The sequence below is a fragment of the Hyperolius riggenbachi genome, chromosome 2 (assembly GCF_040937935.1).
Source record: "Hyperolius riggenbachi isolate aHypRig1 chromosome 2, aHypRig1.pri, whole genome shotgun sequence".
Classification (NCBI taxonomy): Eukaryota; Metazoa; Chordata; class Amphibia; order Anura; family Hyperoliidae; genus Hyperolius; species Hyperolius riggenbachi.
In genome coordinates this window covers 532,257,839-532,276,947 of record NC_090647.1, presented here as the reverse complement: position 1 = coordinate 532,276,947, position 19,109 = coordinate 532,257,839, and the positions used below count along the sequence as shown (strand labels likewise).

General features: G+C 45.4%; 1 protein-coding gene across 3 annotated transcripts in view; it reads left to right on the top strand.

The window, feature by feature from the left end:
- EPHA3 (EPH receptor A3) overlaps positions 1-19,109 on the top strand; it is a 501,294-nt gene that overhangs the window by 58,624 nt on the left and 423,561 nt on the right. For all 3 annotated transcript variants that reach the window (XR_011026545.1, XM_068270665.1, XM_068270664.1), the window contains exon 2: positions 13,627-13,691. Coding sequence is in view for 2 of the 3 variants with exons in the window: in XM_068270665.1 (XP_068126766.1) it covers positions 13,627-13,691 (65 nt within the window). In the remaining variant the exon portion in view is untranslated. The remainder of the gene's footprint in view (positions 1-13,626; positions 13,692-19,109) is intronic.

The window sequence follows — 19,109 nt, the reverse complement described above, 5'->3', positions numbered from 1 at the left end:
GTCTTTTTTCAAACCAAATAACGATTTAACTATGATGAATAAAATGTATAATGATTTCTAGGGCACAGAAGGGGGAGAGAGCCCTGCCCTTGCGAGCTTACAATCTAAAGGAATGGGGGGGGGGGGGGGAGCAAGAGGTGGGGTAGTATACAACAAACATATAGCGGCAGTGTGTTTTAGGATATCTAGTAGGAGTACAATTTGGTCTTAGGACAAAGGAAAGTGGCCTATGGTAGAGCATTCTGTTGCTATAAAGTCCATGTCTATGGTTAAAATTTAGGCTCTCCCTCCAACTCATTCGCCCTAACTAACCTAAAGTGTACCTGAGGTGCCTTGGGGGTGTATTTACTAAATGTGGACAGCACACAACAAGTTTACTGGTAATTCAGGCAGATAGTGTGTGCTTTGCAATTATTGCAACCTACGTTACCTAGATAACCTGTGTGTTGCCAGGGTAACATGGGCTACGCAAGTAGCATAGTGCATGGTACCCAGTGGTGATGTACACATTACCTAGGTAACACCTGTTGTGCTATTTGCGCCATGTGTGCTACCTAACTGTCAGAAGTACCTACGAAACTACTATGAGCGTTTTGTGCATGGCAGTTTAACTGATATTTAGTGACTACATCCCATGATGAAATAAACCTGTGAGTATACAGTATATTACCAATCCTTCCTACTTACAACTTGCCTGTGTTCACTTTTTTATTCCTATAGTTTTGCAAGCGCTAGATTGTAAGCCTTTGGGCAGGGTCCTCCTCCTTTTGTGTCCTATCTGATCATGCACCTCCATTACTGTGCACCCATGCTATGCATCTGAGTGAACCTAACTTGCCTAATCTCCATGCTTCCATCCCGTGACTGACTAAGCATTACCTTGTACACATACTGTGCTGCGTGATCTGGTTTTCTTGTTTTCCTGTATTGTCATATTGCTGTATGTCACCCCTAAATATTGTCTGTAACCTTAACTAATGTCCAGCGCTGCTTAAAGGAGTTCTTTCGCGAAAAAAGTAGGCAGTTAAAAAATGTGACAGATGACAGGTTTTGGGGCAGTCCATCTTTTTAAGGGGGATTCTCAGGGCTTTCTTTGTTTTCAACAGCATTTCCTGAACAACAGTTGCAAAATCTAACTGACATAATAGTGTGCAAGTGATTAGGGAGGCCGGCTGGTATCTTGCTATTTTGGCAGTTAAACTGCTGTTCAGGAAATGCTGTTGAAAACAAAGAAAGCCCTGAGAATCCCCCTTAAAAAGATGGACTGGCCCAAAACCTGTCATCTGTCACATTTTTTAACTGCCTACTTTTTTCGCGAAAGAACCCCTTTAAAGAGAACCCGAGGTGGGATTTTATTATGCTAGTGGGGCACAGAGGCTGGTTGTGCACAGTAACACCAGCCTCTGTTGCCCCATGCTGTGCCTCCAAGACCCCCCTGTGCGCCGCTATACCCCACGCAGTGCTGGCGACACGCAGCGTGTCGCCAGCACAATGTTTACCTAAGCGCTGTCTGTCAGCGCCGCTCCCCCGCCTCCTCCGCATCGGCGCTACCCGCCCGTGTCCCTTCCCTCCCGCTGATTGGAGGGAAGTAACCAACCTCTGTGCCCCACTAGCATAATAAAATCCCACCTCAGGTTCTCTTTAATATGTTGGCACTTTACAAATACAAAAAATAAATAAATAAGGGCTGATAATACAGTGCTTTACCTCTGCAGGCAGTTTAGTCAGGCTCAAGCAGCAGTAGTTCTGCTTAAAACTAACTAAACTTAACTAATTAGAGGCCACACAATCTGTGTGTGTGTGTGTGTGTGTGTGTGTGTGTGTAGACACTAATCATAGCAAGTGGGTGGGGTTAAAAGTTTAATAGGTCATTGTTTCTCTGTGTGGGAGCTGACATGAAAAGGAGCCAAATCAGTGTGTGACTTAAAGCGGAATATAACCCTGCATTTCAACTTTGCTCTAAAACATTATTTACAGCATATTATATGCAAAAAGCATTTTTTTTTTACTAGACCAGCATTGGAAGGGTTAAACACAGAGGTTTAAAGTTCGTGGAGAGATATGCAGAAGTTCAGATTGTTACATTCTATTTAGTTAAATGTATCTATTGAGAAATGTTACACACTCTTTGGCTGTCCTCCAGCTCCTTCTCAGTCAGAGAGAGTGAGTCACATTCAACACTTAGATACATTTATGTAAACAAAATGTATCTATGTCAGCTTCGGATCCGTCTGCAGAAATCTCCAGGAACTTTAAAGCCCTGTGTAACCCTTCCAATGCTGGTCTAGTAAAAAAAAATGCTGGTTGCATATAATATACTGTAAATAATGTTTTAGAGCAAAGTTAAAATGCAGGGTTATATTCCGCTTTAATTTCTGATTCAAACTAAAAACTGAGAACACTGAAGCCAGTTTAAAAATGGCTTTTTACCTTTTATTTATGTGAGGCATGTTTGCCCCTGTTAAAATGCCGCTATCCCGCAGCAGAACGAGGGGTCTTTACCTCCCAAATACCCTATGCAAAATCCACGACTTTCTTGGCAGTGGATTTTGCTGCTCATGGAGGCAGAGCTTTAAGCTGTAGCTCTGCCTCCATGCGTGTCAATCAGCCACGGATCTCCGCCTCTCCCCCGTCCCTATCTGTGAAGGAAGACTGAGAGGGGCGGGAGAGGCATCGATCAGCGCTGATAGACGCGTGTAGAGGCAGAGCTACAGCCGAAAGCTCTGCCTCTCACAGAAGCGCTCCCCGCAGTGTGCCCCGGGGTATTTGGGGGTAAAGACCCCTCAGTTTGCAGCGGGATAGCAACGTTTTAACAGGGGCAAACATGCCTCACATAAATAAAAGGTAAAAAGCCATTTTTTAAACTGGCTTCAGTGTCTCTCTAAAGCCAAAATTAAGAATCAGGGACTGCAGGAAAGTTCTATGTAACATTAGTTTTTGAGATTCTTTATCTCATAAGTTCATGCATTGTACTGATGAGGACCAACCAGTCCAAAACAGTATGTATGCATGTTGAAGACTGATCCTGCTCAGTGGCGGCTCCAGCTTCAGATTTTTGGGGGGGCTCAAAGGGGGCACGAGGGCTGGCAGGCCGGGCTTGGGGGGGGGGGGGGGCGCGCGCTGCCGTGAGATATTGGGCGTGGTCATGATGTCATGTGGGCGGGGCTAACTGTAATGTAGTTGTACCAGCTAACGTAGTTACATGAAAAAAATGAAGTAAACGCACATAATGATAGGTAGCCTTTCACCAGTAAATGCACATAAGAATCAGCTTTTCAGCAGTTAATGCACGTAATGACAGACAGCGTTTCCCCATTAAATGCACATAAGAGACAGCTTTTCACCAGTTAATGGACATAATGACAGACTGCGTTTCTGCAGTAAATGCACATAAAGGGACAGCTTTTCACCAGTTAATGCACGTAATGACAGACTGCGTTTCCGCAGTAAATGCACATAAGAGCCTGCTTTTCACCAGTTAATGCATGTAATGACAGACAGTTTCCCCATTAAATGCACATAAGAGACAGCTTTTCACCAGTTAATTCACATAATGACAGACTGCGTTTCCGCAGTAAATGCACATAAGAGACAACTTTTCACCAGTAAATGCACATAATGACAGACAGCCAGTGTCCCCAGCATAGGTAGCCAGGAGTATAGATGTCCCCAGTATATGTAGCCAGGCGTATAGCTGTCCCCAGTATATGTAGTCAGGCTGGTGGTGGTGGGCTGGGGGCCCCAGGGCACCTCAAGCCTGACTGGTGGTGGGCTGGAGGCCTCATGCCTGCGTGGCTGGTGGGCTGGGGTCCCCAGGGCAGCTCAGGCCTGGCTGGTGGTGGTGGGCTGGGGGCCCAAGGCAGCCCAGGCCTGGCTGGTGGTGGTGGGCTGGGGGCCCCAGGGCAGCTCAGGCCTGGCTGTTGGTGGTGCGCTGGGGGCCCCAGGGCAACTCAGGCCTGGCTGGTGGTGGTGGGCTGGGGGCCCCAGGGCAGCTCAGGCCTGGCTGGTGGTGGTGGGCTGGGGGCCCCAGGGCAGCTCAGGCCTGGCTGGTGGCGGTGGGCTGGGGGCCCCAGGGCACATCAGGCCTGGCTGGTGGTGGTGGGTTGGGTGGAAGGGCTCAGGCCTGGCTGGTGGTGGTAGGCTGGGGGCCCCCCAGGGCAGCTAAGGCCTGGCTGGTGGTAGTGGGCTGGGGGCCGCAGCACAGCTCAGGCCTGCCCGGTGGTGGGGAGGCCTCAGGGCTGGTGGTGGGGGGGAAGGCTGCACCCCCCCTTCCCTCTCACAGTCAGGCCTAGTTGGTAGTGGTGCTGTGCTGACCTGGTGCATGGCTCAGCTGCAAAAAAAAAATTGGGCTGGCTGAAGTGGACAGGAGGATGGACAGCCGGGACAGGACACCCACGACCACCCACCTTGAGCTGCCGTGCCGTCGGAGTTCCGAGTCCGGCTGTTGTGCGCTGCTGAGCTCTGGGGGCTGGCTGGCTGGCTGACTCGGCTCCAGCCTTCAGTCCTGTGCGGTGTGCTCTGTCCAGGTCATTCCTGGCGGCAGCAACCAGCTGCTGCGCGGGCGGGCAAGGAGACGTGACGCCAGACGTTGTCAAGTGTTGACACTTACATGCGTTGCGCCCGCCAGCACACAACGTAGTACCCTGGTGGGTGGTGACTGTCCGGTCAGCGCCAGCCCAAGCCCTCCTCTCACCCAGGCTCAGCTCCTTTTGTGTAGGTCGGGTCGGAAGTTCTCTCGGCCACGTCGGGGGGGCTTTAAGGGGGGCTAATGAGTCGCCAGCTGGGGCTGAAGCCTGGGTAAGCCCCAGTGTGGCGCCGCCACTGATCCTGCTGTCATTTTGTTGTTGGTTTTTGTGATGTGGTGTGGTATGTTGTGTAGATGGCTTATAGTACACCACTAGTGTAGTATAGTGTATTGTGTGGCTGCACTCACTGTTACAGCCCATCTCTGTGCTACAATAAAGTGATTGAGTGACCACACTATACGTTGTAGTGCAATGTTAGGCCCAGCCCTGCACTGCCCAAACAGCAAATTTTGTGATCGCACTGCAGTTTTTAAATTTTGGATCATTTCACCAGACATTGGCACACAAAGCGTTTCACATCACTGTTGAGTTTGTAGTGCAGTGTTAGGCCACATACACACATCAGACCATAGTCTTTTGAAAATGAAAGATCACAGACCAATTTTACCCCCTTCCATGTAGTATGAGAGCCATACTCTACACAGTCTATTCTATGGAGCTGAACTCCACATCAGATAGAAATCTTTGCAAGATGCTGAACACAAAGATGCTGTACAGACACAAAAGATCAGTATCTGTAAAAGATCTGTTCCTGCCAAAGATCCGTTCCTGCAAAATGCATTCATAGTCTATGAGATCTGCAGATCATCATACTCACCTTGTTTAACTGACATTCATCTGCAGATCAGGCAATCATCTGCAGATCTGAAAATCCCTCCTGGTGGATGTGATCTGCAGATGAATGTCTGTTAAACAAGGTGTGTATGAAGATCTGCAGATATCATAGACTATGAATGCATTTAGCAGGAACAGATCTTTTGCAGATGCTGATCTTTTGTGTCTGTACAGCATCTTTGTGTTCAGCATCTTGCAAAGATTTCTGTCTGATGGGGAGTTCAGCTCCATAGAATAGACTGTGTAGAGTATGGCTCTTATACTCAGGGCCGGATTTGTACTTTTTACCGCCCAAGGCCAACTATACTGTCTGTTTGGTTTTTATATCTGTGTGCCAAAATGAGAATTCTACTTACTTTCCATCATTGGATGTCACAGACAATAACTATTTTAGTAATATGCGTATAGACTATGTTATGTTTTCCTTAAGAACTTTTATGTTATGCTTGCCATCTCGGTAATGATGGAACCATTGTCACACCATGAGAGTTAGGCTGATGTGTACCTGCATGATAGAGCTTACAGGTCTTGCAGGGACGACACAAGTACAGGACAGAGGGTTCAAAGGGTAAATCTGTCCTTGTAGATAGGGATGGCTGCATAGAACAGCTTTACTGCCCCTCACTGAGCCGCCCCTAAATTTCTGGTGCCCTAGGCCATGGCCTATGTGGCCTTGCCAGAAATCCGGCCCTGCTTATACTACATGAAGGGTGGTAAGATTGGTCTGTGATCTTTCATTTTCCAAAGACTATGGTCTGATGTGTGTATGAGCCTTTAGGCTAAGTCAATGGGACACGCCGCCAATTGCTGATTCGTGAACAATCGTGGAAATGTTTGCAATAATCCTCCATTGCTAGTCGGAAGACGTTAAAAAGGGACTGTAGTGAAGATAACATAATAAATAAAATTGCTTATTATTTACAATATTCATTTATAGATTATTCAGTCAGTGTTTGCCCTTTGTAATTTTTTTCCTCTCCCTGATTTACATCCTGACATTTATCTCAGGTGATGACATCTTTAGTCCTGCCAGGTGATCTGTACAGAATGTTCATTACTGAGAGTTCTATGCACAGAGGGAGAAATGGCTTGCTTGGCAGTTGGAAAAGAGCTGTTATTCCCCACAATGCAATGAGGTTCACAGACAGCAAACTTTCAGGACCATGGTCATGACATCACACTGTGGGAGGGGTTTCACCACAATATCAGCCACACAGACCCCCCCCTGAGGATAAATTTGAGAAAAGATAAAGATTTCTCCTGGGAAAGGGGCCATCGGCCACTGATTGGGAGGAAGTTCAATCCTTGGTTACAGTTCCTCTTTAAATGTTTTAAAAATATCGCAGCACAGTCTAGCCCGTGGCCTCACCACAAATTGTCCTGCAGAAAACTTCAGTCTCATAGATTCAAATGTTTAACGCTTGAAATAAAGTAATTAGCACTTAATCCTGAAGTCATTCCAGAGAATGTGGTGCAGATAAAATAATTAAGCAATTATTTCTCTATCATCACCATGATCATTATCGGATCAATTATATTTCGTAGTTAAGATTCAGAGGCTTGATAATGTCTGATGACGGCTGAAGCTCAGAACGGCGTCTGGAAATGGAATGCTGGGTAATTTGACAAAGGCCACACAACTATTCCTGCTAGACAGTGACTGCATCTAAAGCAGGCCGGCCACACTTAGATTCATGAACATCCTTTTTAAAGGGAATCTGAAATGAAAATAAACTTATGATATAATGATTTGTATGTGTAGTACAGCTAAGGAATAAAACATTAGTAGCAGAGACATAAGTCTAATATTGTTTTCAGTACTGGAAGTGTTAAAGAGACGATGAAGCCTCTTAAAATTCCACTTTCTACACTTTCTACACAATTCCACTTTCATCCCCTTCTACACTATTACCCCATGTAAAATCCCGTGTCAGAACGCTGTTTTTAAACCCCCCCCCCCCCCCAATCCACAGGGCAATGTTGGGGGAGAGCTTCCTTGTAGAGGCAGAGCTTAGCTCTGTAGCTCTGCGTCTACTCACATCAATCGCCGCTAATCGCCGCCTCTCCCCACCCCTCTCAGTCTTCATTCACTGAGAGGGGCGGGAGAGAGGGGCGATCAGCGGTGATTGATGCTAAGGGAGGCAAAGCTACCAGGAAAGTCGTGGATGTTTGCCCCGGTGTTTGGGGGGATTAAATACAGCATTCTGCCTCAGGATAGCGGCGTTTTACATGGGGTGATAGTGTAGAAGCGGATTGTTAAATAAAAAGTGGAATTTTAAGAGGCTTCAGAGTGTCTTTAAGAAACTAAAGTTATTATCTATGCAAAAGAGCCACTGATCTCTCCACAACTTTCAAAGTCGCAGAGAGCTCTGTCTTCTGAAGCTTATTATCTCAAGTGTCTGGCACTGTATTTTGTTTTTTCTGCAGAGGACAGTTCAAAAGTTCACTAGCCTGCTCTGTGAAATCATTTAGAATGCTGAGTATTGTGTAAACTGCAAATATCAGAGAATGATGCAATGTTATAAAAAAAACTATAGAACTGAAAATAGAAATATGAGACTATTTTCTTTGCTACTAATGCTCTATTAATTATCTACACTGCACAACCAATTCATTTTATCGTAATTTGTTTCGCTTCAGTGTCACTTTAAGTGATACCGTGACTCATAAGCAATTATAATAATCTGAAATGAAGAAACACAGGTACGATACATACCTAGGGTACAGTGGCGTAACTACAGTTCATGGGGCCCCCCAGCAAAACTATAATGGGGCCCTTTTGGCTTTGGGGGCCCTTCTCAGAAGGGTCATAAACAAGTGTGGCCATCGTGATCTTTACACTCATAACAAGTGTAGCCACAGAAACACTCGATCTGCAGTATAGTCTCCTGTATCAGAGGAAGGGAAGGTTAGTGGATGGGGCCCCCCACAGCTCTGGGCCTCCATGTGATCGCAGGAGCTGCTCCCCTCTAGTTACGCCCCATGCTAGGGTATGTCTGGATGCCATAGAGCCTCGATAGTGCACTGGGTAAAGGCTTTGCCTCTAACACAAGAGACCAGCGTTCAAGTCTCTGTCCTGTCTGCTCAGTAGGCCAACACCTATTCAGTGAGGAGGCCTTGGACAAGACTCTCTAACACTGCAACTGCCTACTGAGTGCGCCCTAGTGGCTGCGGCTCAAGAGATTTGGGTTCGCCAGGTGGAAAGCACGATATAAATGTTCTGTGTCTTGTTTTCCCGATCCTAAGTCATTCCTGAGCCTTCCCTTGTTGACGTTATTTGACCTGCTAGATCAAATAGCTCTTTGGTACTCCTAGGGAAGCCTTTGAAACGTCTGACGTCCATGAGTGGTTCCAAAGACGAGTGCATCCATGCCGTGCACTCGTGAGCCTGAGCAATATGGATGCACTCATCTTCGAAACTACTCAGCGACACGAGTAGCCCTGAAAGCTGCCCGAGGTGTCCCGAAGACCTAGCAGGTCAAATCATTTCATTTGATGGTGCAGCAAAGACAGGACAAATTGAAGACCAGTAAGGCTCAACGGTATCCAGAGCCTTCCCTCTACTTAGGTATGTAACAAACCCGACTTGAGTTTTCTCACTTCAGGTGTGTTTTAAAGGACCACTGTCGAGAAAATCTTCAAAATGTAAAATGTATGTAAACATATACAGATAAGAAGTGAGTTTTTCTCCAGAGTAAAATGAGCCATACGTTACTTTTCTTCTATGTTGCTGTCACTTACAGTAGATAGTACAAATCTGGCAGAACCGGCAGGTTTTGGACTAGCCCAGTTACTCATGGGGGGTTCTCAGCATGGCCTTAAAGTGTACCAGAGCTGTAAATATAAGAGGAACCGATACTTACCCGCTGTTGCTTCCTCCTGCTTCATAAACACGTGAGCCCCTTGCCGTCCTCCCACGGTCTGCCGTTCAGCCGCGATCAGCCCTGGTAATAGGCTTAGTCGGGATCAGTCTGGCCTGCTGCGCCTGCTAATGAGCTTATTACTGGGGCTGATCGTGGCTGAACGGCAGACTGCGAGAGGACGGCGAGGGCCTCACACATGTTTTTGCTGCAGGAGGAAGCAGCAGCGGGTAAGTATCGGTTCTTCTTTTATTTACAGCTCTGGTTTCCTTTAAACCTATATGTATTAGGTGGACAGTTACTATTTGTTTGTCCACTGGAGCTTAGTTGTGTGTTGTCTTATAACAGGTCCCCTTGAATTCATGAACTGATCGTAGAGCCAGAACTTCTTTCTGATATATTTGTATCCCCAGCCTAAACTTCTACATGTGTCTATTTGTTATTCCTGGGCCAAGCCTGACACCTGCAGCAGATGCCTGCTTGCCCTCGCTAGTGACCCAGCAATCCCCTGGAAGAACAAAGACTTTGCAAAACTGACAGCTGCTAATCCTTATCACACACACAAAGCCATGGCCTCCCTGAGTGGGGCGGTGCCATCTAAGCCTATCTTATATAGGCTATGCCGCTATATACTAAGAAAGCAGGTAACCGCTAAACATCAAAAAATTGTAAATGGGGTATAGAGGAACTGTATAGGAGGTGAGGAAGGACCACTAAACATCAGGAAATTGTATAGGGGAGGGAGAAGGAATTACACACCAGGGAACTGTATAGGGGAGGGAGGAAGGCCAGTCCACTAGACACTAAGGAACTGTGCAGTGGGAGGGGGCAATAGACACCAGGGAACTGTATAGAAGAGGGAAGGAGGGGAATTTGACACTAGGGAACTAGACACTAGGGAACTTTAGAAAGGTGGGAGGTGGCCCGCGACTTGGTCCTCCTTTCTTTTATTGCTGATGACAAAGAGGAGCATACCAGTGCGGTGAACACATTCAGACAGGGGTGTGACAATAGTCCCCGCAACAGTGGCCAAAAGTAGCTCCTGAAGCTAGCATGGGGAGGGGGGGGGGGCAGTTCCGGCACTAAGGGGACCTGACCTGCTGCTGTACATAATGCTGAGTGTTGTACAGTAGACACATAGCGAGACAGATCCTCTTCAGTGTACAGGTGCCATACAGTCAATCACCATGTGGCTTCTGTTCATGCATATCATGTGACTGGGACAAAAGCTGCACGGTGATTGGCTGTACGACTTGTTTGACACTTGTGTTCCAGATATTCGGTTAGTAGCTAATTTAATAGTGGAGATGCCACAGCAATACTAATGAGAACGGGAAAAAGGAACTCACAGATGGTAAGTACCCCATCACCCCTTGGGGCCACCTGTAGATTACCACTATTGTGGTCACGAGAGGTTACCTTTAAGGGAAGTTTTCCATACATGGCTGTTCCTTAAAAAATAGAAGGAAACTCCTAGACCTCTGTTTAAATATTTCCTTCATATATGGTGAACTGAACTTGATACTCAGCATTTTCAGTGCAAGTCAGCTAGAAAATCAATTTGCAAACCGCAGGAGGGCCCGGATCACTCACCTACGTCTTTGTAACTCCATAGCTTTCCAATTCTGCTTTATCTCGAAATATTTATTTCCTCCTTTTGGAGGTAAGCAGGATTAAACCTATACTGGCTGAATAAAGCAGCGAGGAGGACGTTTGCTGCATGCGGAGAAAAAAAAAGCAATAAGCAGAATATGAAGCAAATGCAGCAAACGTGAGTGGGGGGGACACGTCAACAGTGCGGTGATAAGTGGTAAAGTCATCCTTCCTCTCATGTCATCTCCTATCATGATCTATATTGATTGGATATTCGCTCTGCATGTCCCGCTAATGAAAAAGAACAGAGGCATTGATTTTTCTTTTCTTTCACTAAAGGAATAGTGGAGGGGGATTGCGTCCGAGCGGCGGCCGCGTTGTATGCTGACTGCGTACTACGACTGGTACCGGAATGTTATCGATTTCTTGCTTTTGCTTTAGATATATGTGTTTGGTGGTTATGTAAGAGGTAAACTACTTCCATAAGCAATATTATTAGTTTTATGGGCTGTATCTGTGAAGGCTCTGGAGATTTGTTGGTATGTTCAGGATATTGCATTGGAGGAATATGACAGAACGCACTTGTAATCCAGGCTGATATCAGCATCCAGAGGATATTGGCTCTCAGCGATCGGGCCAAGAGTTTAACCCCTTTTCCCTGCAGAAAGGCAAGTTTACTAGAACCCGGGGAACACTTTGAAAACAAACCTGGAGCGAAAATAAACTTAGAGATAATGAATGGTATGTGTAGTACAGCCAAGAAATAGAACATTAGTAGCAAAGGAAGAGTCTGATATTGTTTTCCATTACAGGAAGAGTTAAAAAACTTCAGTAGTTGTCTATGCAAAAGAGCTTCTCTGAGCTATTCGACCCACTGGGTGGAACACAGTCCTGTTTTCTAAAGCACTTAAAGAGACACTGAAGCGAAAAAAATATATGATATAATGAATTGGTTGTGTACTATGAGTAATTACTAGAAGATTAGCAGCAAAGAAAATATTCTCATATTTTTATTTTCAGGTATATAGTGTTTTTTCTAACATTGCATCATTCTCTAATATGTGCAGATTACACAACACTCAGCATTCAAAATGAGTCTATCACAGCAGTCTGTGAAGTAATGACCTCTCCTCTAGCAGAGAAAAAGTAAACAGTTCACTTACAGTTGAGATAATAAAAGTCAGAAGACAGCCCTCTCCACGACTTTGAAAGTCATAGAGATAATGGCTTTTTTGTATAGAGATAACAACTGGAGTTTCTGAACTCTTCCTGTACTGGAAACAATTAGACTGATGTATCTGATCTTAATGTTTTATTTCTTAGCTGTACTACACATACAAATCATAATATCATCATTTTTTTTCCGCTTCAGTGTCTCTTTAAATAGCCAAGAAACAGTGAGAGACAGTTTGAGATAAAACCTCCCTTTTCCCAACTCCAATAAAGATGCGGACTACTTATTTTAATAAATAAGCCAAAGCTGCCTTTTTATTAGCAACATAAAATCCTTTCAAACTTTTTGTTTATCAAAATTTCAATAGCAGTATAAATGGCAATTAATGTACCCAAGGAGGGGTTCAAAGGGTGATTCAGGCAAAAATGGTGCTGGAAATTTGGGCATACCAGGTGCCGCCATAGAACGTGATGGGAATTATTGTGGTAAGTTAGTATTTTGGGGGCTGTCCAAAGCGGAGGCCAAATTACGATAAAAACAGCGTAATTCACCCACCAGCAATAGCCGGCAGTCTAATTACGTCTTTCCCCTGAGTCCATGGCGGCCTAGAGGGGGACTTTTGCAGGAGCAGGGTGAGCTATTTTTCGGCTTTACCCTGCACCCACATTTCCCGGCGCCTTAATTACACGAACACCCAAAGGGAATTGCTTACAGTTAGGCAATCTCAAATAGGAAATAAGGGGTATGTACAATTGCATTTCAGATACTCTGCTTAAACTAGCTGCAATAAATCCATACATGCTCTCCCATCAGACCATGGCCACCTACAGTAAATAGCATTGCCGTGTTGATGATTTTGCTTGGAACACACTAACATGATTTGTGCCTTTATTTTTGTATCAGTATCAATGCAATGTGGACCACTGGTGATATAAAAAATAAAACTAAGTTGGCACCTAACTGGTCTGCCCCCCCCACCCTCGAGGCTGAATCCCTGGGAGGCCGGAGAGCTTGTCCAAATGCCTCATATGCCCATCCCTAGATGCATGCTCAGGAGCCAAGAGAGATCATAGGCCCGTGGCCTTCTCATATTATAAATAACTGAAGTATTTTTCTGGGAAGGATCATCAGAGCCTCCTTAATGATGAACGCTTTGGGTCAGAGATGGAATGAGCCATCAGATGTGTTTTCAGACCCCTGGATCAGAGCACGAGGTGTGCTTGGCAGAGGACTGAGCTGATCCAATTAATAAACTTCACCCTCCTCTATCTGTTAATAATTTAGACTAGGATTCCTCCCTGGACCACGCTGAGTGTTTATTTAAAAAAACTTCTGGAGTCCTTGGCGGCTCTGTTGTTTCAGTATAAATGCGTCTGGTCCTGTCACTCGTCTGTTTCTCGTTCCGGACCGCCAGACCACCTGAAAAAATGGAACCCTTTGTGAGACAACAAATAAACACGTCTTGTTTTCTCTCTTTATTCTTTCTTTTTTTTCTTCCTGTAGGTTAACCGGACACAGACAGATATCTCATTACCTTCGGTTTATTTATATATTTTGTTTTCATTCTTTTCTTTTGTAGTTAATCTGCTGGATTCGAAAGCAATACAGGGGGAGCTGGGCTGGATCTCCTACCCGTCGCATGGGGTGAGTTTACCAGACTGTGAAATGGGAAAATGCTGTTTCTGAACAATATGCCATTTTACAAGTATTTCCTTTTTTCATGCTACGCTGCAGCCGGTTAAGGGAGCAGATACGTTATTTTCAACAAAGGGAAAGCGTTTTTGCGTTTTGAAATCTGGCGTTCTCGAAGGTTGTCATCGTATCTCACGTTGACACGCACGGAGGTGTTTGATGACTTCATATCAAACCATCTGAACCTCCTTATCAACACTATTTAAAGTGAAATATCACTTTTGTTTAGACAATAAAAAATATATTTTGGCATTGCTGTAGATGTCCTAATATAATTTAAAGTGTACCCGAGCTAACATGTGACAAGAGATAAACATGTGTATGTATAGTACAAAACATATTAATAACCAGGCGGTTTTTACTTGTCTCATTTTGCTGCCTGAAAAAGTTAATTTTTAGGTATGGAAGTGACAGCTTGGGCTTGATTCACAAAGCGGTGCTAACCCAGTTAGAGACTAGGCGTGATCAGGGCCGGCCCTTCACTTTTTGCCGCCTGAGGCAAATTTTGAAAAAATTGCCACCGCCGCCCCCCTGTGTGTGTGTGTGTGTGGGGGGGGGGCGCCGAGCTGGAGGGGTAGCTGGCAGGACGGGGGTATTGGGCCTAGCGGCAGGGAAGGGGGTCGGACCCCCCCTCCCTCGCCTGGGTCCCCCGATCTGCGCTCCCCTCCAGCCTTAAATAGAAGCAGCCGCTATTTGTAAGAGGCACGGGCGGGGAGGACTCACCTCTTCCCAGCATGCGCTCCACTGACGTCACTTCCTGCAGCGTTGCAGGAAGTGACGTCAGTGGAGCGCACGCTGGAACGAGGAAGAGGTGAGTCCTCCCCGCCCATGCCTCTTACAAATAGCGGCTGCTTCTATTTAAGGCTGGAGGGGAGCGCAGATCGGGGGACCCAGGCGAGGGAGGGGGGGTCCGACCCCCCTCCCCGCCGCTAGGCCCAATACCCCCGTCCTGCCAGCTACCCCTCCAGCTCGGCGGCCGGCTCCCCGCTCCCACGGACGGGCGGGTGCCGCCCCTGGAAATGTGCCGCCTGAGGCAAAAGTTTCACCCCGCCTCATGAGCGGGCCGGCCCTGGGCGTGATAACCATTGCACCATGCTGGTGAAAAGCCAGTTTAGGCGTGATAAGTTTAGGCGTGATAAGTTTAGGCATGATAAGTTTAGGCATGCTAAGTTTAGATAAGTTTAGATCGCACGCAAAGTCCCGCACGCAAAGCAGCGCCATTAAACTCTATGGGAAGTGCACCAGACTTTGCTAAACTTTTGATCAGCTGTGCACTGCGGTGCTAACCCAGTTGGTGCTTAAACTTATCACGCCTAAACGTATCACACCTAAACTTATCATGCCTAAACTTATCACACCTAAACTTATCACACCTAAACTTATCATGCCTAAACTTATCACGCCTAAACTTATCACACCTAAACTTAACATGCCTAAACTTATCACACCTAGGGCCTGATTCACAAAGCGGTGCTAGCAGTTAGCACGCTGGTGAAAAGCCCTTTATCACGCCTAAACTCAGTTTAGGCATGATAAGTTTAGGTGTGATAAGTTTAGGTGTGATAAGTTTAGGCATGATAAGTTTAGGTGTGATAAGTTTAGGCATGATAAATTTAAGCACCAACTGCGTTAGCACCGCAGTGCACAGCTGATCAAAAGTTTTGCGCTAGCAAAGTCTGGTGCACTTTGCATAGAGTTTAATGGCGCTGCTTTGCGTGCGGGACTTTGCACGCTATCTACACTTATCTAAACTTAGCATGCCTAAACTTATCACACCTAAACTTATCACACCTAAACTTATCACGCCTAAACTGGCTTTTCACCAGCATGGTGCAATGGTTATCATGCCTAAAGTCTCTAACTGGGTTAGCACCGCTTTGTGAATCGAGCCCCTAGGGCCTGATTCACAAAGCGGTGCTAACAGTTAGCACCCTGGTGAAAAGCCCTTTATCATGCCTAAACTCAGTTTAGGCATGATAAGTTTAGGTGTGATAAGTTTAGGTGTGATAAGTTTAGGCATGATAAGTTTAGGTGTGATAAGTTTAGGCATGATAAGTTTAAGCGCCAACTGCGTTAGCACCGCAGTGCACAGCTGATCAAAAGTTTTACGCTAGCAAAGACTGGTGCACTTCGTATAAAGTTTAATGGCGCTGCTTTGCGTGCGGGACTTTGCAAGCGATCTAAACTTATCTAAACTTATCATGCCTAAACTTATCACACCTAAACTTATCATGCCTAAACTTATCACACCTAAACTGGCTTTTCACCAGAGTGGTGCAATGGTTATCATGCCTAAAGTCTCTAACTGGGTTAGCACCGCTTTGTGAATCGAGCCCCTAAACTTATCATGCCTGAACTGAGTTTAGGCATGATAAACGGCTTTTCACCAGCGTGCTAACTGTTAGCACCGCTTTGTGAATCAGGCCCCTTCTGTTTTGTCTGTACCTTGCAGGGAATATAGTAAGCATCACTGATAAGCAAATCACAGCCATAAAGGTTTTCCTGGCAGAATACAGCTTCTGAGGACAGAGAGAGATAAAATACATGAATGATTGACCTTTGTTTAAACTCTGGGACAGTTAATAGACTGCCACTGATTAGAGACTGTAAAACATTCAACCTACTTAGTAAATGTTTAAATATAAAATATGAACCCTGGGATACTTTAAAAAGTCATTTTTAGGAGTAGGAGGATAAGTATAATTGTTTATTTCATCAGTTTATTTTCACCTCGGGTTTACTTTAAGTACTTGTAAGGATGGAGGCACCCAAGTGTAAAAAAGGTCTAATAGGAACTTATAATAGTTAAAATAGGAACTTCCTATGTGAAGGGATCTATGTATGTCTGTATAAATTCACAAAGATCAGCACCATTACTACACACTTCTGAAAAAGTGACCTTTAATGGGCACGAAACATGCTTCAGGCAGCCTTTAATGACAGGACTGTGATGTATTGTTGGTTTTTACCTACTTGACCTTATGGCATTTTTTTATGGGATTTATGTAAAGGTATGTTTTATGAGATATAACTGTATGCATTGTAAACTCTAATTTGTGCTGCTTTGTTTCTATTCATGCCAAGACAATAACATTTGTATTGCGCTTCTCTCTTGGTGGACTCAAAGCACTTGAGCTGCAGCCACTAGGGTGCACTCAGTAGGCAGTAGCAGTATTAGGGAGTCTAGCCCAATGACTCCTTGCTGAATAGGTGCTGGCTTACTGAACAGGAAGAGCCGAGAGTTGAACCCCAGTCTCCTGAGTCAGAGCCCTTAGAAGGAAATAAGCACCCTTTATTTTCTGGAATTTCTCCTGGTTTGTAATAGCTGTAGGGGCTGCCATGTTCCCCCTCCCCTTCTTACAGTCCTTATTTACAGAAGTCACAGCTACTATCTTCACACATTCCCTCTCCCATTACCCTCCCCCCTCTGTTTAGGAAAATGTATTGTTTATATCTTGCTAATGAGTGCAATAACTTAAGTCCTTAGCTGCCCTGAAACCTCTACAGGTGGCCTGTTCAGCTGAAGTGGGCTAATAAAACCTGTGCTAAGCTTTAAATGTATAAATAAAAGGTAGAATGGAGGATTTTTTAATAATGAGACACATGGATGGCATACATTTTTAGTGTGCTATTGAGATGCCCTGGGTACTAAAAATGGTGCTCGGTTCACTTTAAGCTATCCAGCCATGTGTGTAGAAAGGGGGCATGATACTGTTTGATCTGATAACCATAATTTATAAACTGCAAATTACAAGCGCCACCTGCTAGTTGAGACCTGTAGATATGGGATATTCATAGCCAATGTTTCATAATTGTTTTTACTAAAAGTTTGCCAAATATGTTTTTACAACTCCGTATAATGACTAATGCCTATCTTGAAGTACTCTACACACCCTTTACATTTAACCGAAGCCATGTAATTCACAGTGACAGGTTTCCGTTGTTAGTTAAGACCCTCTGAGTGCTAAACACTTGATGGATTGTCAGAGGTTATCCCGCGTAATGACTAGTCGGTGTGCGTTCACACTTATGTGATTTTCCTCCGGATTTCGTGTTGTTGATTCTGAGGCGCGGAATCTCCACACGACAACTGGAGGGCTTCGGAGGGGAGCCGTCACATCTTTGTTCTGCCCGTAAAAATACACTGCAATTTCACACCGCCAACTCCAAATCCACTCATTACCACAGGGCTTAATCCAGCTGTGACCGGCTCTCTGCAGCCTGAGCCGCATGCTTGGCAATTGACCTAAAATTCCCAGATAGGTGCTCGCCTCTTAAAGCGATCTCCTCCTTCTCTCAAGCTGGAGGTTTAACCCGTATCAGTAGGCTGAACTCTACAAGCTGTCAATGGACGAGATGGCTGACCTTCTCAATTAAAGAGCCACTAGAGAAGGTGTGATACAAATGAACGCTCAGCCTGGTTGCTATATATATGCTATATATATATTCATACATTTTATGACGCTGCACGCTAATTTGGGCACGGGCGTAGTAAAAAAAAAACCAGCTGTTTTATAGCGGTATTAGAATGTCAGTAAATTTATCGATATTTTACAACCTAATTGGTAGAGAGAAATATCAGCAATATTGGCAATATTTCACTATGATCTAACCTCTCCCTACTCTCACACAGAACCCTCCCCTGGTGGGCGGCTAATAACCTTCCCTCCCCGGGCAACTAATAACCCTCTCCCCAGGCAACTAATAACCCTACCACAGGGCAACTAATAACACTCTCCCCAGGCAACTAATTACCCCATTGGGCAACTAATAACCCTCCCACATGGCAACTAATAACCTTCCCCCCGGGCAACTAATAACCCTCCCACAGAGCAGCTAATAACCCTCCTCCCCGGGCAACTAATGACCCTCCCACAGGGCAACTAATAATCCTCCCCCCGGGCAACTTATAACCCTCCCACAGAGCAGCTAATAACCCTCCTCCCCGGGCAACTAATGACCCTCCCACAGGGCAACTAATAACCCTCCCACAGGGCAACTAATGACCCTCTCCCCGGGCAACTAATAACCCTCCCATAGGGCAACTAATAACCCTTCCTCCCCAGGCAATTAATAATGCTCCCCCCGGGCAACTAATAACCCTCCCACCTAACCTTAATCCCCCATCCTTTCTGTGACAAAAGATGGTCTGCCGCTAAATATCAGGTTCGGGTCGCCCGCTATGGGAACGGTGGCTACTGATAGGCCACAGTTACCACAGTGGGCGGGCCTGGCGCTTGCTATTTAGTGCACACCCATTTTTGGTCACACTACTATTAGCTGCTCTGATATATATATATATATATATATATATATATATATATATATTGTATCTGCATCTGTATGTAGGAGAGTCTTAAAGAGACTCCG